This window comes from Acomys russatus, chromosome X (genome assembly GCF_903995435.1).
Source record: "Acomys russatus chromosome X, mAcoRus1.1, whole genome shotgun sequence".
NCBI classification, from domain to species: domain Eukaryota; kingdom Metazoa; phylum Chordata; class Mammalia; order Rodentia; family Muridae; genus Acomys; species Acomys russatus.
This window is the reverse complement of record NC_067169.1, coordinates 23,301,337-23,323,064: the sequence shown is the minus strand read 5'-3', so window position 1 is coordinate 23,323,064 and position 21,728 is coordinate 23,301,337. Positions and strand designations below refer to the sequence as shown.

The 21,728-nt window shown below is 40.1% G+C and overlaps 2 protein-coding genes across 30 annotated transcripts in view; one reads left to right on the top strand and one right to left on the bottom strand.

Annotated features, from left to right (window-relative positions):
• Positions 1 to 21,728, top strand: part of Shroom2 (shroom family member 2) — a 1,329,704-nt gene that overhangs the window by 738,676 nt on the left and 569,300 nt on the right. The gene's annotated exons all lie outside the window — the stretch shown is intronic.
• Positions 1 to 21,728, bottom strand: part of Huwe1 (HECT, UBA and WWE domain containing E3 ubiquitin protein ligase 1) — a 129,668-nt gene that overhangs the window by 18,221 nt on the left and 89,719 nt on the right. For 18 of the 29 annotated variants that reach the window (XM_051142068.1, XM_051142071.1, XM_051142073.1 and 15 more), the window contains 18 exons: positions 20,526 to 20,671; positions 20,005 to 20,071; positions 18,294 to 18,511; positions 15,484 to 15,695; positions 14,920 to 15,102; positions 12,712 to 12,884; positions 12,238 to 12,386; positions 11,416 to 11,491; positions 10,483 to 10,581; positions 9,764 to 9,897; positions 9,404 to 9,572; positions 7,829 to 8,057; positions 6,952 to 7,130; positions 6,424 to 6,513; positions 6,114 to 6,268; positions 4,361 to 4,406; positions 2,152 to 2,436; positions 118 to 373 (listed from right to left, as the gene is read on the bottom strand). In XM_051142068.1, the coding sequence (XP_050998025.1) occupies positions 118 to 373; positions 2,152 to 2,436; positions 4,361 to 4,406; positions 6,114 to 6,268; positions 6,424 to 6,513; positions 6,952 to 7,130; positions 7,829 to 8,057; positions 9,404 to 9,572; positions 9,764 to 9,897; positions 10,483 to 10,581; positions 11,416 to 11,491; positions 12,238 to 12,386; positions 12,712 to 12,884; positions 14,920 to 15,102; positions 15,484 to 15,695; positions 18,294 to 18,511; positions 20,005 to 20,071; positions 20,526 to 20,671 (2,866 nt within the window). The remainder of the gene's footprint in view (positions 1 to 117; positions 374 to 2,151; positions 2,437 to 4,360; positions 4,407 to 6,113; positions 6,269 to 6,423; positions 6,514 to 6,951; positions 7,131 to 7,828; positions 8,058 to 9,403; positions 9,573 to 9,763; positions 9,898 to 10,482; positions 10,582 to 11,415; positions 11,492 to 12,237; positions 12,387 to 12,711; positions 12,885 to 14,919; positions 15,103 to 15,483; positions 15,696 to 18,293; positions 18,512 to 20,004; positions 20,072 to 20,525; positions 20,672 to 21,728) is intronic. The other 11 variants (XM_051142075.1, XM_051142086.1, XM_051142088.1 and 8 more) reach the window with 6 other exon arrangements.

The following is a 21,728-nucleotide window of genomic DNA, read 5'->3' as shown; positions in this document are numbered from 1 at the left end:
ACCTAATATCCATTTCTCAACTAAGACACAGTGCAGCAAGCATGCCCCATAGTGAGCAAGTATAAGTTCAGCGTGAAAGACCATCTAACGTATTCCTCTTGGCTGTATAGTGCTTACTTGTCCTCAGGTTGCTGGGTGGATTCTCCTGACACATCAGGTCTGCCTTGCACTTCTGCCACAACTGATGGGGCATCCCCAGGAGTGGAGCTGCCTGCTGTGGGCTGCTCTGAACTGCCAGCTGCTGGAGTGTCACCCACAGCCTCTTCTAATGTACAGGAAGCCAAGCTGCTGGTGTCCATGGGAGAACCTTCTAGCTGACTACTGACAGCTGTTAATGCATCTGAATCTTCAGCTCTCTCTGGGGAAAGAGAGGCTAGAAGAAAGAGTGAGAAATTAGATGGCTGCTTTTTTTTTCATTCATTCATTTATTTAATTTTTTGGGTTTGTCAAGATAGGTTTCTCTGTGTAGCCTTGGCTGTCCTGGACTTACTTTGTAAATAAACGGGGCTGGCGAACTCAAGAGATCCTCCTGCCACAGAGCTGGGATTACAGGTATGCAACACCGTGCCCAACTAGATGGCTTCTTTAAATCAAGGAAATCTAACAGACATGATCTCTAGTAGGGTTGCTTCCTTTGCAAAAGTTAGTATAGACTTTTCACTTCATTACCACGTTATTCACTCATCCATCTAAACTGCTCTTTAAGATTTTGCTTAAGCTGGGTGTGGTGTCATATGTCTTTAATCCCAGCATTCAGGAGGCAGAGGCAGGCGAATCACTATGAGTTCGAGGCCAGCCTGGTCTACAAAGTGAGTCCAGGACAGCCAAGGCTACACAGAGAAACCCTGTCTCAAAAAATCAAATAGATTTTGCTCAAGACTTTTCTATTTATTACTTTGTCCTACACATAGCTGTGCAACATTGTCCCTAGAAATTCCAGGTAAGGGATTTATCATGCTCAGTTTTCCTGTAGGCACCATTTAGACACAGATGCTAGGTCCCTGGGCTGTTTAACTAGAGAAGGGGCAATAAGCAACATCCATGTTTACATTGTTTTATACATAAGGGCACATGACCAGCTCCCTCAAATTTCTGCTGTGATTTTCCTGGCACTGTGAGTCAAAAATAGACCTTTCCCTTACAGCAACAGGAAAAGAAACCTTTTCACAAGTTCTTGACATAAACAAGACTGGCACCTTAAAAAAAATATCTCCAGGCTATAGATAGTGAACACAATTTTAATTTACCTTGTTAAAAATATTTTGTCGCCGAGCGGAGGTAGCGCACGCCTTTAATCCCAGCAGGTGGGAGGCAGAGGCAGGTGGATCCCTGTGAGCTCGAGGTCAGCCTGGTCTAAAATGTGAGTCCAAGACAGGCAAGGCTACACAGAGAAACCCTGTCTCGAAAAACAAAAACAAAAACAAAAACAAAACAAAAAATTTGTCAGGGGGCTGGGTGTGGTGGCATATGCCTTTAATCCCAGCATTTAGGAGGTAGAGGAAGGGGGCGATCACTGTGAGTATGGGGCCAGCCTGGTGTATAAAGTGAGTCCAGGACAGCCAAGGCTACAGAGAAATCCTGTTACCTGAAGAATTATTGGCATCAGACAGATATGGATTATAATTGTAGCCCCAGCTCAACTATACACTGAATAACTTTAGCTAATTATTTGTTTTTTTTTCCCCCAAGGCAGGGTTTCTCAGTGTAGCCTTGGCTGTCCCCCAGGCTGTACACCAGACAGAGATCCACCTGCTTCTGCTGGGATTAAAGGTGTATGCTTTACCATGCCTAGCCGGCTAATGTCTGAATTCAATTTATGAATGAAGGTACCATCAACTTTGAAAAACTATTCTCAAAGAAGTTAATTAATAAACCTGACAATAAAATAAAATTGCCTTGATAAATTGTGGCATGCTTAACACTATCATTACGACATGCAACAATAATTAGCTGAGAATACAAAAGAAATTTCAGCTTTAAGTAAGGAGAACGTGGAACCTCAGGATTCCAGGTTCCTAATTCTCTAAAGTGAGAAAGCAGAGAAAAGTTTCTCTCTCTCTCTGTCTCTCTCTGTCTCTCTCTGTCTCTCTCTCTCTCTCTCTCTCTCTCTCTCATCCCCGTTTAAAGTTAACAAGTTAACATTCCACTCACTTATGGTGGGAGCTGGGGACAATTCCATTTGAGTTGTTTCTGTTTCTCCACTTGGCCTTGTGGGACCCAATTCCTCCAACTCTATAGGCATCAATAGCTGTGTAGAGTTTCCCACTTCTTCAGCAGGGGACTGCAGTTCCTGAGGAATCGCTCCTAAGGCTGGCGGGGGTGGGAGTGCAGGCTGCTGCTGGGAGGGTTCTAGAGTACCAAGTTCCTTGGACTCAGATGTAGCTGCATCCGTTGAAGAGGGTGTTGTTGGATAGCTGTCAGGCATAGGAGTCCCATCTTTATTGGAAAGAATGATATTGGAGGTTAAAGAGAACTAAGCCAATGATCATGAAAAGAATCCAATCAGCACATGCAACTTGGTAAGGACCCATCCAGCAAATGACATGAAAATCTCCCTCAAAATAAACTGTTCCCCAAATAGCTCTTGCCTTGTGTATCAAAATGATGATGAGGGCTAAACACTGCAATTTATGTCTCAAGAACTAGAGATATGACTCTGACAATCTAGAGAATAACATCTTTCCTGTTCCAGGTAGAAGGAACAACTGCATACCACATAGATAGGGTGACGCTACCCAGAAAAATATACTAAAGGTTTTTAGGTCCTCACATTTCCTTATCTACTTGGAACAAGAGATGGTCAGAATGTATTCAGAATTCTTTGTTGTTACTATTGTTTAGAGATGGGGTCTCATGCAGCCCAGGATTGTATTGAGTTCACTCTGAAGCTGAGGTTGTTCTTGAACTCTTTTCTTGTCTCTCTGCCTTTCAAGTTTTAGAATTGCCAAGCATTAGCCAACATTCTTGGATTCTTAAAATTTCTGAAGTATAGTTTTCCTTCATACTCATCCTATTATTACTAAGTAAGTAAAGTTATCACAGAACTAAAGAGTAGCAGAATATTGAGTTTATACCCAACGTTAAAACAATCAGTTAGTAATATGTTCTAATGTATGAAGGTCAAGGCACTTAATAATAGTATCTGCATCACTCCATCATCTGCCCCCTTCCCCCTCCCTTTATTATACTCCTGTTTATTCAATAAACAGCTACAGCTTTTCTCTTGTGAAGGCAACACTGGCAGGACTTAATGTGAATATGCCACACACCAGGGAAAGTAGTAAGTTGTATAGTTATCTTCTTACTGGGGCCTAAAATCCCTACCCCACAACAATACAACTTACTACCTCACCCCGGCATGTGCAGAAGTGTCTAGTAAGGGTAGCAGGCAAAGGTCATTTAATTTTGGAGCAGACCCTTTCATACACCTTTTGCTAGGTTAAGAGCACTGAGACACTATTCTCTTCTCAATGCTTTTAAAAAACTGTTGGCTTTGGTAAAATAGGTCTCCCAATTCAAAAGCAGAAGATTTAAGGAACATTCCAGAACAAAGTTCCAAATAAGTAGAGATGAGGGAAACATGATACTACATGGACCAATGGCAAAAATGGTTACTGATCATTGTTAAGATGATTAGAAGGAACAGAGTATATACTTATAACCATTTAGCTCACAGAGCTACGTTCCCCAAAAGCTGGTTGTTTAAGACAATGTTCCTAAGACTTAGATTCCATAAATCACTAAGATTTAGATTAAGAATAAAAAGAAGTAAACTAGGCATTAGTTTTGGTTTTGTAAGAAAAAAAAAAGACTCAGTGATTTAGCAACAACATTTTGTTACCCAAGATTCAGGAGAACATAATTTCTAAATACAAAAGTCTTTTGAATGGAATAAATCTAGCTCTGAAACACACACACACACACACACACACACACACACACACACACACACACACACACAGGGAAACACACTTCCCTATGTTAATTTCCACTGAGGACTGGCAACTGAGAACCATCAGGTGTTCTCATGAGGTGTCATGAGAGAAGATCAACCACCTCACAGATATACATGCTTAGCTGGTGGGGAAAAGAACACACAATACATGACTTATGTACATGTCAGACTAAAACACAGCATAACTGTAACAGGAACCTGAATAAGGCTAGTTGGATGGGAGTGTACCACCGTGGGAAAGACAGTAGACTGTATAGTTATCTCCAAGATGGGGTATGACCCTAAAACTATACAATCTACTACCTCATCCCACAGAGCACTAGTGTCCATCTTCAGCTCACATGGCCAGCTATTTGAAAAGAATCCATTGATTAATTATCAAGAATGGAAAGGAGGGAGAGTTACCTGAGACATTTGGTTCAGTGGAGTCATTTGTCTTAGATACAGTACACTACAAAAAGAAGAGAGACTATTGAGAGACTTTTATAAGCACACAAGAGAGGTCAAATATGAGTCATCATCCCTTACCTAGACTACCCAGGCATTCAGTGACCTGGCCATGTGGCCACTTCAAAATACAAAAACTTATCCCAATTTCTTTACACATACTATACAATGTTGAACAGCTTTGGAGAGGACTTAGGAATACAACCCAGCAGGAGTGTTGAAATTTACCATGTGTGAGGTCCTAATTTTTTTTTTTTTTTAAAGATTTATTTATTATTATGTATACAGTATGCATCAGATCACATTACAGATGGCTGTGAGCCACCATGTGGTTGCTGGGAATTGAACTCAGGACCTCTGGAAGAGCAGCCAGTGTTCTTAACCGCTGAGCCATCTCTCCAGCCCCCCGAGGTCCTAATTTTTATTTCCAGCAACACATCAAAATGAATTCATTAGATTACATAAAGGCAAAACTATGGGGATGGGTAGGAAATGAACAATGAGAGAATAAAAAAGAAACACATTAGAAATGGGCACAACTGTGAGATAAGAAACTCTTAGCTCCATCTATTTCTCTTCCTTGGGTTTCTTATTTTTTCCACTCTAGCTTTGGAGTATTGCTCTCAATAAAGCTTACACATGACAAAGAAGTACTCTATCATTAAGCTGTAATCTAATGACCATTTTAGTGCTTTCAGTCATACACAATGTTACCATTTTTAGGCAAAGTTGTATATATAGAAATGTTAAAGCAAACTTGTAATTATAAACAAATACCTCTAAGTGTTTCAACTAATCAATTTAGTTAGCATGTTTGGAATCAAACCCGGACCTTGTACAGATTAGGAGAGTGCCCTATCACTAAACTACACCCTCAACATTTAATCCCCCGGCCCATTCCTTTTTATATGTAGGAGCATGTACCTGCATGCACCTATGTGCACAGGGCACCTTACCACTGATATAATTCTAGTAATCTTTAGTGGTTTTTCTTTTTCTTTGTCTTATTCCTTTGGGTCCATATCTCGCTGAAATGAACTTTGGTGCTTTGTGCTTTCTTGGCTAGGCTGAGACCAAAAGAGGACTTTGGATCACAAGAAACTGGAGTTAGAGTTTTAATGGTTATGTGGGTGTTAGGAACCAAACCCAAGATATCTTCTGCTCCTTATATGTTCTTATTTTTAATTTATGTAACATCCTAATTGGCAAGTGGGGTATACTATAGTTGTCTTCTGCTCCATTCTTCATTTCTTTGTGCTTCTATTAGCTTTTGTGCATATACATTTAGTTATGTGAGAAAAAGATTTCATGGTGGGGAAAATTTTATAACACCTAAGACTAACTTACTTAAACGCTAGAATGTGGTTATCTAAAGTTAGGACTTTCCACCCTCGAAGTCCACCGTGATATAGAACTGAGAATCAAGAACACAGGCTGATTCAGGGTCTATCTTTAGGCCTTAGAGACAGAAACTACAAAGTTGTGCAAGGAACCATTCTGGTTAAGGTGTCAGTAATATAATAGAGAAATAATTTACTTCTAGGCTTGATTTTTTTTTTTCACCCTAAAACCCAAATGAGTGAAGAGTCAATCTGGAATGAATAATTCCCCAGGTTCAATGTAATATTCTAATATTTTAGTGGTTTTAGTACTATAGGCATGGCAAAATCATAAGACAAAATAGTCCATCTCTTTAGCCCCTTGGAGTCACCTGTGCACTTTGATCTCTGTTTTCCTTGTCTTCTTTGCTTTTGTCTATTATTTTTGTTTCTTCCTCAGCCAGTTGTTTCCTGCGTTTTTCCCTTCTCTCTTCTAGCTCCTCATCTCTCAAGAATTCCAGGTGATTGACAATGGGCACTTTAACCACTACAAGAAAAAGACAAAGATCAGACGCTGCTTTGGAAAGGTTGAAGAGAAGTAGAGAGGCAGAGCTAGCAGCCAGAGGACCAGAACAACTCAGAATACTCATCCTAGCACTGGAAGGCTCATTACTGTATTTCGATAATAAAGTTGCCACACACCTGAAACACAGTCATGCATGCTCTCGGCATCAAGAACTTTACATTCCTCTGTCCATCGGGTCAGAGCTGTAGGGATGCTTGACAGGGTTCCTAGAAGAACAAAACAAAGTGAAACTCTTGGCTTTATATATAAAGCATTGATAGACCTGAAAACTGCAGTATTTTCTTAAAAGGACCCAGACTGCGACAAGGTTTGGTGTATAACAGGTACCCAGAGCTAATGAAGCATTGTTGCTCTTGGCCAAGTCACCAAGTGTTTTTGTTTATTTGTTAGTTCAAGACAGGGTATCTCTGTATAGCCTTGGCTGTCCTGGACTCACTTTATAGACCAGGCTGGTCCCAAACTCACAGCGATCCACCTGCTTCTGCCTCCTGAGCGCTGGGATTAAAGGTGTGTGTCACCACACCTGGCAGACAAGTGGTTCTGGCACTTACAAAAAGTAGTTTCTCCAAGAAACTACTGCTCTTCTCCTTAGGACTGGACAAGACTACAACAGCTTTATCCTCCCTCATACTGCATAAACTTGCCTGCTTGGCTAGTAGCTGTACTCTGGTCATGGAAGAAGTCATCCAGCAGCTCATCGTCAGACCTGGCGATGATATGGACATCATCATTGCCCACTAGGAGGCGGGCCCGGCCTCGGCTTTGTAAGGGAAGGCTGCTGCTCAGCTGAAGGATGTCAGCAGCAGCTGAGGGACCAAGCAACCTGTAGGGTAGTGTCAAGGTATCAGTTTCACTCTAAGTCTATAGAAACCTGTTACCATGAGATTGTGCATGTAGACCTACTAAATTTAACAGGATTATGGATAGACTTGATCATACTGTTTCTAAGTTTTTACTACCATTCTGATTAGCATACCAGTTTGATAATTTTATTTGCAGTTAAAACTGTATTATTCTATAGTTTCTTGAACACCTAAGTGCTGCCAGAAAGCTTTTATATGCCAGACACTGTATGTATTGGGCATAATGCCTCTGTTGTACACCTTAAAGCCACTTATATCCATTATTTCATTTTGAAACTTTCTTACTTACTAAATGTTAATTCTATAGCACAGATCTAAGCTATAGACCTTGTCTCAGTTACACCAAAGTGTTACATTCTTGGCAAATAAGATACTTGCTGAATTATACATCAGGGTCTTATTACGTAAATAGTGGCCAAGGCTGACCTAACCTTGTGAGCTTGCCTAAGTTTCCTGGGTGCTGGGACTGTAGGGTTGTGAACTACTTTTTAGTAAAAGAAAACGTCATAAACTTGCTTGGTATTCTTCCCACGAGGACTATGGACACACATCTTATTTGTGAGGGAATGTTTATCTTTATGGTCAAGGCAATATTGAAGCTCAGTTTAAAATTCTTAAGAGATCCATTGAGTCCCAACAGATTCTGCTTCTAACTCACCTCTGAAGTATAAGAGGAGGGTTAGGCTGGCGATTTCCAGGGTAGTGAACATGAATGGTATGGCCTGTATTGGCTGTCAGCTGTCTAAGAGTCCTTTGACTGCGACCGATGCCCTGGGTAAGACGAGTTGTGGAAGAGCCACTGCCCAGTGTCAGGGAACTGTGATCTGCATGGCGTACCATCAATGGGTGGGTGGTAGGAATATTTCCTGGGGATGGGGGGATGTCCGCTGCAAGGACAATACACAAAGAGGGTCAGTGCCCAAAAAAAAAATTTCTTTCATGGCTGTTCAAGTAGAACCGTGACTCCTGGGCCTTACTTACTTACATGGAAACCTGATCTTTCTCCTTTCTTCCTCATACCCACACCTAATCTACAGTCTCTAATACCATAGGTTATGCCATCACCTCAAAGAAATCCTAAACTAGTGTTTCCCCAGCCCTTTTCAACAGAATCATGGATGCTTCTAGGCCCTTCAGACACATGCCTTCCCCTCTGCTTCCCTTCCTCACCCATTCTTTTCATCTCAGCTCAAGATATTACTCCTTAGATACACCTTTACTCTGTGCTTTCTTTATGTACTACAATGTGCTGCTTGCTTACTTACAATTCCTAACAGACTACAAGTTCCTATCAAAGGTAAAAACTGCATTTTTCTTTACAACCTTATTCCCAGTACAAAGGACCAGTAGGCACATCTCAAACATTCATTTTGTTGAATGGACAAAGGATCAAATATAAGATTGACAAAAACCACACATACATACATACGTACATACATATACACACACACACACCCCAATATAAATAAATAAATAAACAAACCTCCCCCTCAAAAAGCCAAAACAAAGCCCCGCTAAGAGTATCATAGAAATATCTTGAAAATTATCTACTGCTCATTTTCTTTTTCTCTTCATGCCTTTTCATTTACAGGTGACAAACTGAGGCTCAGAGGTAAAAGATTATGGCCAAGACAACAGACCAGAATAGTTAAATGTTTCCACAGCTATGATATGCTTGTAACTTGAAGTAAGACCTGTCCCATGAAGACAGCTTGAGGCTAAGAACTTGTCGCTACAAGGGAACGTTGATGTTGATAGGGAAGGAGTGGAGAGATTCATTCTCTCTCCTTAACAGTTGCATCCGTGATGAATATATTAAAATCCACTCCCTAATGCCAGGCTCTGCGGTGTCCATCCATACCCTTGAGATCCAGCGTTAACAGAATTAAGGATTATCGATTGCCCTGTCACTGCAGTGTGCACTCAGGTGCCTGATGTAGTCAGACTTGGTCTTATTTTTTTTCAATCAAGCAAAACATCAAGTTGTCCAGGCTCTAAGGGCTCCCTGTTTACTGAGATGGAGACAGGAAGAGCAGCCTCCTCCAATTCCTTCTTGCAAAGATATGCTATCCAGAGAGATGGATTCAGATATCCCTTGCCCCAGGATGTCAGGACAGTAAAAGAAGTGTTGTTCTCTATCAGATTGGTGGCTGCTTTAGTTCACTACTTGGCTTACCCTAGAGAAGGGTATAAGAACCAATAGATAAAACCCAGCTGAGCCCCTGTATCTTACTAGCACTGGAGAACATGTTGTCAAACTCAATGATGAGATCATCCTCCCGGTCAAAGCGCTCAAATCGGACCAAGGGAGAAGCGTTCATATCAGGGTAATCCTCATCCAATTCCATCTCAGAACCATCGTCGTCATCATCTTCATCTCCTTCTTCACCTTCATCATCCTCCTTAAGGGAAAATACGAGATGGAGAATTGCTGGAGGTAAGTGTTTTCTGAAGCCTGGTGTCATGGCCACATGAGCACATGAGGGAGGGAGGCGACGAGGCTAGCTAGTAACCCAGAGTGTCCGTTTTTCTGTAGTTCTGTGTTCCCATGGAAGAGGTCATCTGAACCAACCCAAACACAGTCCCCCCTCACCTGATCATCTTCCTCATCTTCCTCCTCCTCCTCCTCTTCATCCTGACTATCATCCTCATCCTCGTTACTGCCACTGCTGTCCTCTTCCTGAGTGTGCTCCTCCTCATCCTCAGGGTCCAGGATATTCATGGAATCTAAAACAAAGGGAGCACATTGGAGGACTATACTGAGTAGCTAGAAAACAGGCCACTGTGCAGGCCAGCAGACTGAGTGGGAAGGCGATAGGGTATCTGACTCTAAAAGAGGAAGAATCAGATCTAGGGTGATGTACAGACTTAGTGAGCCAGCCCATATTTCCTGAGAGTGCCAATCAATGCATCGACACGCTGAGCAGGGTTGCTGAATGTGGAAGCTGGCTCCAGGGTCGTGCTTGAGGAGCCACGGTGTAGGGCTTGGCCAAGTCTGTTGGTGCCCCCTTGCCTTTCCAGTCCTATTTTGCTAAGGACAAATCCTGTTGATAAGAGGGAATCTGGAGCGATGACAGCAGGTGGGTGAGAAGAAAGCGAACCAAGTAAGAAGTGACAAACTTTGGGCAAGCAGTAGTAACACGTTATTTGAAAAACTGGCTGAGGATAAAGTGGATGGTGTATGTCAGCGCATGCAGACAGATGCTTCCTTATTCTGCACATGTGGGCAGCTGCCTCCAGGAAAACCCTAGTGTAGTGTCTGTCAGACGTGCAGGGCAAGAAGGGAGGCCTTTCTGGCCTCGGCACTCTCACCTTCTCGGTTGGCCTGCAAGGTGGAAGCTTGGCTGAGGTTGGAAGGAGCTTCATCCATCAGCACGTCCTCTTGTGATTCATCCTCTCCACTTCTGCTCACTGAAGGTTACAGAGCAGAGCCTTCACTGAACAACAGAGGACTTCCCTTTCCAGACTGGGTGCGTCTAAGTAGCTATGTACACCTAACAGATATCCATGCTTGTTTTTTTCCTCCTTTTTCTTTTTCCGACGAGGGAGAATACCTCGATTCTCTGCTGTCAACTATCTAGGTGAGCTTGGCCAGTCACTTTACCTGTCTGAGTCTCAGTTTTCTCATCTGTAAAATGGAACGATCACATCTGTCTTGCCAATCCCACTAATTGTGCAATCACAGAGTACGATGGATGTGAAAAAGCTTTGTATCTTTAAGAATATGTCTACTTCCATTTATCCTTTGGTTTTCTTGATCAGTAAAATAAAAACATAAACACCTTCACAGTGAGGTGGCAGCTGGTCACCTTTGTCATTTTCCACATGAGACTTAAAAGGGGCCACCCTTAAAGGAATGACCACTCTTTCTATGATTATTGAGACACAGAGGCAAAAAGCCCCTGGACTTCATTGAAGAACTGCAAGAAAAGCATTTTCTCATCCTATAGCCTCTTCTAGGCCCCCATGAACAAACAAAACACTCTTTTGATGTGCCTGATGTTATCATCTATACTGATGGTCACCCCACCACCACCCCACACAGGCAACACTTCAGACCTGCCACAGGCCTGTGACAGCTTGTAAATTTTGCTTCTGTTAAGACCATCAACATCAAGATAAGCAGCAATCTAAGCTGGCTAAGAGCCCTTAGGCAGAGCTGAGCAAGCAGATGGTGAGAAAAAGGGTCCTCCCAAGAGAGACTGAGACAAAGCAAGAGGCTATACTCAGTTCTGGGGCTCTCACCTATAATTGTACTGTTCCCAGATCCGCCATCCCTCTCAAGCAACTCATCTATCAGGTCCTCCAGCTCATTCTCAACCTGGAGAGAAATAGAACATACATATGGATGCACACAAAACTATCATTGTGCTAGGACTGAAATCCTTAAAAAAAAAAAAAAAAAAAAAAAAAAAAAAAAAGCCAGCAAAGGAGCATATTTCTATGATAATGTGATAGGATATTACATAGAAATCATACATTTGGTGCTATTAAAAAAAGACTACTACATGCCTCCAATAAATCCACACTCATACTGTCCTTCAAATGGGTCCATCTTGGTTAACTGCCATCAGTTTAGTCTTTTAGTAAAGACTGTCCAGGAATACATACAGATACCTTTGAGCCAGCAGCTAAGGTTCATAGGCAAAATTTCTTATGCACTGCTACCAAATTATCATGTGGTCTTTGGTATCTTTAGAAGATTAGTATTTAAATACCCCAGTGAGGTCTGGTGGTATGGCACAAAGTGGTGCTAAGTAGCTTTCAATAATAACCAAAGCCAAGTAAATCAAACGCCCAAAGGCCTCAGGTCAACTTTCCACTTTACATTTCCTCTATTCTTGTTGGGATCTATTACCATTTCACAGTACATGGCACCCTGGCACTGCCTGCAGCCCCCACTTTAAAACAATTCAAACACATTTGCTAAACATTTACTAAGCATATCTGTGCTCCTCTGAAGACAGTATTGAGGCAAAGAACTAAAGTACTCACCCACCCACACCACCTGGGAGTTTGGTTCAACACCACAGCAGAAGAATGCTGGAATGATCTTTGCCTCCCTACCTGCATCTCTTGTGAACTGAGCACCTCAGGCTGCCCAGCAATCACCACTGAGTCGGTCTCAGCCTCCCCATCCATGATATCCCCATCTGCCACCTCTGTCTGAGTGACATCATGATCCTCCTCCTGTACTTCTGCTTCCCCAGGCTCGCCTGAAACAATCAACCAACCAACGTAATAATCAAAGGGTGCTTATATGCTGGGCACCACAAGGCAAGTATGAACAAAATGACCCTTCCCTGGGCAGTTTACAAATTCTCAAGAGTATAAATGAATGGGTGACAAAAGACAAGGCTATACGTGAAGAAAGCCAAACAAGGCTGCAATGTGAAAGAATTCCTCATGGGGCAGATTCCCACAGCACTATGCAAGGCCAGAAAGTTCCCAGGGAAACAACACCAAGCTAGAACAGTTAAATTCCATAAGCAACAACTCCCACCCACCCCATTTTCTATTTAATTGGATCTGATTTCCTACCTGGATCTTGCTGATGGCTACTTGAGTCCTGAGAGGCTCCTTGGGCATCCTGCTCAGACTTGTTCTTGCTAGAAGCACCCTTGCTGCCAAAAAGGCTACTGGGCTGGTTTACAATCCGGGAAAGTGTTTCCAAAGGTTTTAGAGCAGCATTGACTGTATTGGCCATATTGGGACTGAGACAAAGAAAGACACAAGAACTAGGAATAGAAATACTAGGTGCCAATCTGCTAGGTATAACTAAGGTTTTTATGATAGAAACTACTAAGAAATGGGCACAAGGCCTAGGACTTTCACTTGGGGTTTAGAATACTATTTGGTTTAAAAACTTTCAAGGAATACAGCCCAGTAAAGCAAAAGTTAAACCAATGTCATATTTCATGAAACTATGGTAAGCACTTAAGAAACTCTAGAGTAGAAGCCAGAATAAATTCTGGATGACCACATGCAAATAGCAAACTACTTATCAGACTATAAAGGAAAAACAAAACCAACCAATTAATCAACCAAACAAAAACATCTCTAAACCCCTTAAGTCCTTTTTTTCCTAGACAGTCTCATGTAGTTAGCTCAGGATAATCAAAGTCTATGTAGAGGAGGATGACCATACTTCTGGTTCTCCTTTCAATTGCCAAGTACTGGGATTATAGATGTATGCCACCACATGCCTAGCTTTTAGTCTTTTAGTCTACAAATCTCATATTATCTGACAGTGATCTCTGATACCAACTAACACTAAAGTGAACCAAAGCTCATCAGCACACATCTAAAGACTAGAACATGGAAAACACAAACAAGCCATAAGGCTTTCAATAATTATAGGAAGACAAACTGTTTAATACCAACAACACTGATGGTAAAGGAATATAGAATGAATTTACAGTGATAGGGATATAAGTGTAGGATTCTTTAAATCACTGAAGAATGCTAGTTGATCTACATGTCCCCAGAGATGATGTGAAGAGTATAAATATGCTATCATTTTTTTCCTTAAAACGTTTAATTTAGAACATTCTCACTTAAATGTAAACTTGGGATCATCTCTAAAACATTCACCCTGACTTCTTGAACACAGTCAAATGTGCAAAGAAAAGCATAGATTTTTTTTTTTTCTGAGACAGTGTTTCATGCAGCCTAGGCTAGTCTTGAATTCCTGGCCCTCCTACTTCCATCTTCTATGTGCTAGGGTTATGGTTACTTGCTACTAACCCTTATTTATGCAATGTTGAGGATCAAACCTGGAGCTTCATGCATGCTAACCAAGACTCTACAAATGAAGGTGTATCCCTCCCTAGAAAAAAAGATTATTTGCTATCCAAACGCCATTTATGACCGCCACTGGACCCTGGATCAAAGCACTCTTCTAGGCTATGAAGGCATAATTAAAGTAACCGGGAACATATAAACATAGTACACATAGAAGATATGAATATTAAGCATTATATGGAAAGTTTCTTGGATATAAATGTTTCAATTTTGGGGAACAATTACATAGTAGCTGGAGGTTAAAAAGTATATTTTAAAAAATTAATTTCTAGGAACTGAACTCCAGAAAAATAACACACAAATGGAGCAAAAATGCTATGAAGATGTAAATATAGACATACAGCATTACATGACTGAATTTGGAAATTTTACTTTTAAAAATAAATTAGTAGTGTTACGTAGTGCTGTTAATAAGAGCTATTACTGAGCTTAACCCTCACCTGAGTGTGAAGGATTTAGACAATTAAAAAACTTAAAATGTTAGCTGTGTGTGATGTGTGTTTACGTGTAATCCTAGCACTTGGAAGGCAGATGAGACAAGAATCCTTCTAGGATTGTAGGTCTTAAGCTTAGTGGTCAATCTCAACAAGGATTACTGATGCTAAATTAAAAAGTGTTTCCACATGACACAGTATGTCTATGTCTACTGCCTAAGACCAGTTTAAACTGTTGCAGTAGTTTAAAGAGTCAATTGTAAGCTTACAGAAAGTAGCAGAGTAAAGCTAGACAGTACTACAAGGAAACAACTGTGCCAAATGTAAAAGGCAATCTCTTTTGTACAAAGGCAGGCCTCACCATTTCACAAAGTTTTGAGAATAATAACATTAAGCCAGTTAAGATCCATCGATTTTCAGAAAGCACATCAGAACTTTCACCTACATATGAAGTTTTCTTACAGGAGCAGCTGCTTCCTAACCAACCATATAGGATAGGATGTTACTTTACCTTGACAGGTCTAGGCTGTGAGGAACTCTGGCCAGGTCATTGACTAGTCCCTTCTTCAGGAACAGTCGAATGATGTTGTTCATGCCATTATGCTGAGTCTTGGTTGTAGCACTACTGTAGAAACTGGAGGTGGAAGGGCAGGACTCCATGATAGTACTGATGATACACATCACTGCCTGGAGTCTGGGAGAAAAGTTTGATACCTCTGTCAAGTGAATATTGCCCATATTTAATGATGTCTTTACTAACTTGCCTTAGGTAATCCTTATGTTTTTGCATTTTCTTCTGGAAAAAAATGTCTACACAGAGAAATTCCTTTCTAGTTAGTATTCTTTGTTTACTACAGAAAAGGTAACATGTTTTGTCTGAATATAGTGAAAACATTCCCTTCTTAAAAAGCTGCTTTATCTACTTCCTCTGAATAAAATCAGTTCATCATGAAGACCAGACACTGTATATACATTGCTGGGTATAACCACAACTCATGTTGAAGTACAAGGAACGCAATAGACCATAGAGTAAGATGCTCTATCTCATCAGCACTAGGCCAGGCATGGGCTTTACCTGGCATGTTTCTCTGTACTCTCAGCCATAGCAAGTGCCCGTCCCAGGGCTGCTTTTACTTCATTCACTAAGGCCACCTGGGCATCTGTGCCACTCCCCGCAGCAGCCAAACTTGCAAGAAACAGACGGGCCAGTGCAGGTGTGTCCTTATCTTCTGCATTCTGGGTGTGTGGGAGGAGGTGGTCCAGGACAAAAGCTAGCACACTGCAGTCCTGAAAAGTCATTAATTGTGACATTTACTCACAAGTAAAATTAAACCACATCACTCATATAGCACCAAAGTAGACATATTTTCTTTCAAGTCATCCAAGATAAAGGCTAGGTAGGTAGCAAAAACAATCAAAAATCTTTAGGATGCTTCATTAAGCTTCCAGATCCCATCTAGTTCTCACCACATAGTACAGACTCATGTAAGTGTCACTTTGCTTTCTATGTTATATTTTTGATATGTGGCTTCACACCATGTGGCCCTTGATTGCCTGGAACTTACTATGTAGACTATAATGGCCACTAACCTTCCCCAGGGCTAGGATTTCACCACATAGAACAATACTTGGTATTTCATAACAATAAACATTGTGAGGCTGGATCTCATATAGTCTAGGGTAGATTGAAATTTGGAATCCTTTTAACCAAAAAGGCTAAACTTTTGAGTGACTTTAATGAAATTGTTTATAGCAAGTTAATTCAATAAACTGAAGCAAATCAAGCTGATAAGTGGGTAATTTGAGACCTAAAGAAAAGTAGCTTGCATCAAAAATTTAGTCAAAAGTATGTCCAACAACACAGGAAGTAAGTTAAGGCAGACTCTTTGTTTTCTCTATAACTTCTGATCTCACTTTTATGAAAAAAAAAAAAAAACCAAACCCTAGGTTGTATTATTCAGGCAGAGTTTGGAAGTAAGAACTGATGACTGCATAACATTCTAAATGTACTAAGCGTCAGTCAATTCACACGCTCTTTTTTTTCTCGACAGGGTCTCTCTGTGTAGCCTTGGCTGTCTTGGACTTGCTTTGTAGACCAGGTTAGCCTCGAACTCACAGCAATCTGCCTTTGCCTCCTGGATTGATGGGATTGCACGTACGTGCCACCATGCACGGCTTCTACTCATACTCTTTATTAATCGATTTTATGTCAAGTTTGCATTTAGAATTCTAGAGCCTGTAAAATTGGGCAAAGCAAGCTTAAAACAAATTAATAGAAACAAAACTTAATTCTCAATGAAATACAAAGCTAAAACTACTTGAATCTAAGTAATGTCATATATCATTATTATTGCACATCCTTAAAAGATTTGCAATTTAGGAAAGCAATGTGACCAAGTAGCAAGCACTTAGCTTGGAATCCAAGAGAAGGGTATCAATTTTAGTTATGGCTCAATACAAATGCAATGTGCCTTTACTTGTATCTCTGATCCTTTTCTCCTACTTTGAAGAAATACTTCTACGAATGACTCTGAATTGAAGGCAAGTATTAGCAATGGTATTGTAAAGCACTTAACCATACCTATAAGATAGTAGATGTGTAATAGGCAAAATACCCAATTCTACATATAGCTAAAGGTTCTGTTCCATAAATTTTAAGTATAACTTATATGAATAAAATCTTTGATATAAAACTGAGTATTAAATATTGAATGTTAAGGCCAAAAGGGCTCACATATACAATATATAAGGAATCTTTTTTTTTTTCTGGAGACAGGGTTTCTCTGCTGTCTTGGCTGTCGTAGACTAACTTTATAGATCAGGTTGGCCTCGAACTCACAGCAATCCGCCTCCCAAGTGCTGGGATTAAAGGTGTGCGCCACCACACCCAGCTTACATATAAGGAATCTAAATGAAAAACTTGAAGCTGAGCTTTTTTGGCATTCAAGTGTAGTTACAGCTATTCCATAGGCTAGAGCTAAGGATGGGAAGAATGAGCACAGGAATTTAACAAAAATGTCTCACCACTCACCTACCCATACACCAACTAACCAACCTTTAACAGATACTTCCTAAATAACTAATAAAATATATGAATATATGGTCAGCAAGGAAATGCAAATTCTAACCACAAAACTACTGGAATGAGAAAAATGGACTTTCATGTGACGGTGTAAGGTAAAACAATCAGAACTCTTGTAGGCTTATGGTAATACACACTCAGACCACTCTGGTAAACTTTAGGTACCATGAGCTATAGAAATTCAAGCACTACAACTCATCAATAAGACTCCTAGGCACACAGAGAAACACTGTCTCGAAAAACCAAAAAAACAAAACAAAAAAAACTTCTAGGCATATATCACCCAAGAGATAAACATGAATAAGAATGTTCATTATCAGCACTATCATACTTCCAAACAGAAAAATGACTCAAATGTCTATTAACAATATAATGGATCCAAAGATTATGCATTCATAGAATAGAAAGCACAAACCAGGAGAAGAAATTCCAAACACACACAGAGGGGAGGGGGAGAGAGAGAGAGAGAGAGAGAGAGAGAGAGAGAGAGAGAGAGGACGGAGAGCGAGATGAGAGAGAAGAGAGAGAGAGAGAGAGAGACAGAGACAGAGACAGAGAGAGAGACAGACAGACACAGAGACAGAGACAGAGACAGAGACAGAGACAGAGACAGAGACAGAGAGAGAGAGAGAAATGTCAAAACTTGTTAAGATACAGAAGATTTCACTACAATTACCGGTTGCTTCACACCATGGTGAAAAGGCTAGCTTTTCTCTCAACTTGGCATTCACAAGTTTCCAACAGTCTAAGAGATACCTAAATGATCAAAGTATAACACTGAAAAGAAAAACTAGAAATATTACCTCTTTGATCAGCTCAGACTGGCCCACGGTATAGCTGTAGTTTGCAATCAGGGTAGCAATACCAACATAGGACCTCACCAACTCTGCCAGAAGACGAAGGATAGTAGAGGTAGGCATTAAAGGTTTGCTGCCCTTGCCTTTCTGCTTGCCTTCCTCGGAGGTCCGGTCCCCTTCTTTATCTTTCTTCCCTTCTCGAGTGTCCTCTGGAGTTGAAGCTACTGAGAAAAAGTCAAACATTTGTTCCATTTTACACTGGAATAACATTAAAAATCAAGCCACACACAGGTAGAAAGAAGATAGTATTTGCTCCATTTTAGGCCACTAGTACAAATCAAGCACCGATTATCACCATAGTTGAATGACAAAGGTGATGAACAAAAATAAAACATGGTAGGGAGGCTTGGACCAACCATCTATGCACCTACCATTTCCTGATGTTTATGCCATTTTATGCCCAAAAAGTAAGTCATTAGTAGTAATTCTTTAAATAGCTATCATCATTCTTTTGTTCCTGTATACTTGCCTAGCACATACTTATGTAATTAAACTCAAATGCTATTCTTCTGTATCATTTAGATACATGCCCACTGTATCTCATGAAAGTATGTGTGCATACAATTATCTTATAATTGATAGACAAAATTGTAGGCATCCAATATTCTCTGCCACATAATATAGGCACAAACATTTTCCTTGACTAATATGCTATTACCCAGTAAGAGCATTAAAATGAAGCCATTATTTTATTTATATTATTTTAAATTGTATGTTGTTATGTGGATGAATGCAGATGCCCTGGGCAGCAGACATGGTGCTGCTCTTAACTATTAAAACCCCAGCTCCTGAATTAGTCATTATTTAACCGACTGATTTTTTAAAAAAAAGAAGAAAAAGGATTTCCATTATTTATTTTTACAAAGATTTACTTCTTTTGTTTTGTTTGAGACAGGGTTTTTCTGTGTAGCTCTGGTTGTCATGGACTCACTTTGTAGACCAGGCTGGCCTCAAACTCACAGTGATCTGACTGCCTCTGCCTCCCAAGTGCTGGATTTAAAGGTGTGTGCCACCACCGACCAGCATGGGTCTGAAGTCTTTACCTAGTGTGCCCACCTGATATCCATTATTTTTAATTATGTGTGTATCAGTGTAGGGACATACACACATGTAAGTGACTGAGGCAGCCAGGTGTGAGATCCCTGGAAAGTGGAGTTACACAGATGGTGGTAAGCTATCTGATATTTGAGTGTTAAGAAGGCTCTTAGCCACTGAGCCATTTCTCCAGTCCCTTCATTTTAGTCTCTTGACAAGTATATTGACCAAAGTATTTCATAAGTTTTATTTTATAGCTCTTTACTAAAGAAATCAACCACAAAAAGCAAATAGCTGTAATCATGTCACTGGCACAAACACTCTATAAGCCAGCTTATAGGAGTCCAACTAAAGGAATAATATGGGCTGGTACAAATAGTACAACCAAAGATATCATTATAGAAACCATTAAAAAGTTAATGAAAATTATAGTTCTATTAACTTCAGCATACTATATCTGCAGAATATTGGGCTCAGACAACAATAACAACAACACAGAGCACTGGGCTCAGGCCTTAAGAAAATGTAAACATGACAATGACACTTATTTTACTCTAGACCTGAGACAAACAGTTTATCTTCACAATAGATAATATAAAAAGGAAAAAAGGCAAATTGTTACCCTCTCCTTGGGAGGTTCCAGGTGTGGAAGTCTCAGTAGGGGTACCGTCTGCAGCAAAGACCTGACTCTAGAAGAGGAATACATGTGAGCTAGGATGAATTTTAACAACAGTCCTCCTTTTGAGGCTTCAGAATGCTACAACATTTCTTGGTTGACCTTTCTCCCATTAATCTTTGGAAGCTATCACAGTGACTAGAATGAATAGTCAAGTAAAGAGGAAAATGAAAAACATTTGAACCTAAAGAAAAGTAAAATGTCAGAGAATATCTTAATCTTTTCTTAACTTACATGTATACTAAAATTAATACTTTTTTGTCAAATAAAAAAGGGTCTTATTATGTAGTCCTAGGTGGCTTTGAACTCACAAAAACCTGTTTGTATCTGTTTCCTGAATGTTGGGATTAATGAAAGTTATGGGACAACATTCTGACAAAATTTAAACTTTTAAAGCTTCCTTTGGATAACCCTAGATACCAAGAAAATAGGGACAATGGAAAGACAAGAAAAGGGAATTAACTTACATTTAAGGAAAAACCTGACTGTGTATCAAAGTCACTGCTCTGACGAGTAAGTGATCGGTACTGCTGGTATACATCGTCACCCATGTCTTGCAGGAGCTGGCCAACCTCTTGGGTCATTCCCCCGGGTTTAGGATCAGATTTGTCTGCTAGAAAAATATAAACAAATATCCAAATTAAAATATGGTTCTTAAGTTGTACAATCTTAGTACAATGTTATGAGGCTGCCCTTGAGAGCACTGATGTAGTAATTACGCTGTAGAACAATATAACTACAATTGGTATATACAATATAACCTATGTATGTAGCCCCATCATAGCCTAGGTAAGTTTTGTGCAAAAGCACTTAATGCTTACACAAGCTCAGTTAATGCATTTCTCAGTGATATGACTATCACACTGATAAAGCACAGTTGCTATTCTAATGCTAAGTTGTCTTATTGCCAAAGCAGTTTATTAGTCTTCTTACACTCTTATTTTGTCAATATTAAGGCAAAAGCAAACACATTTAATGCAAAAGGCTTGTATAATGGAAGGCTAGTATATAGGTCCATCTATTAGATCTAAATCATTGTGTCGAAAGGGGACTAGAAGATGGAATAATGGTACTGCAATAGGTGTAAAAGCAAGGAAGTACCAAAAGAAAGTCTCTTTCCCCCCCCCCGAAGTTGTTACTATGGTTTTTCATTTCACTAATTATGACCTGAAAAAAACAGAAAAACATGACTGGAAAAGAAACCTTGGATTCCAAGCAATTCAAAAATGCTTTCCCAATCATTTACAACATGCAAATGTGGATTGGGATGGTCGTCTGAAAAGTGAGAAAGCCATGTCACAATAATATTCTTAGTTCTTTAGTAGATCTATAAAGACATTTTCCTTTGAGTATGAATCAAGGACAAAAACCAAGGTATTTGTTCACTAAATGTTATTATTTCTTTTTGAATTTTTGTCCACACTTCTATACAGATTATTATTTTTTCATACAACAGACATTTGGCAATATTTTTATCAGTTATCGTTCAAGATTTGTATCAGAACAGATTTATGCACCACCTTACCTTATGGGCTCACCGGCTATATTTTATGGTGTGTGCATTGTTTGTCATAATCATTTTTTAAAGATTTATTTTTATGTACTTGTGTTTGTATGTGTGCATATGTGCACAGGTGACTGCAGAGCCCAGAGAAAGTGTTAGACCCTCA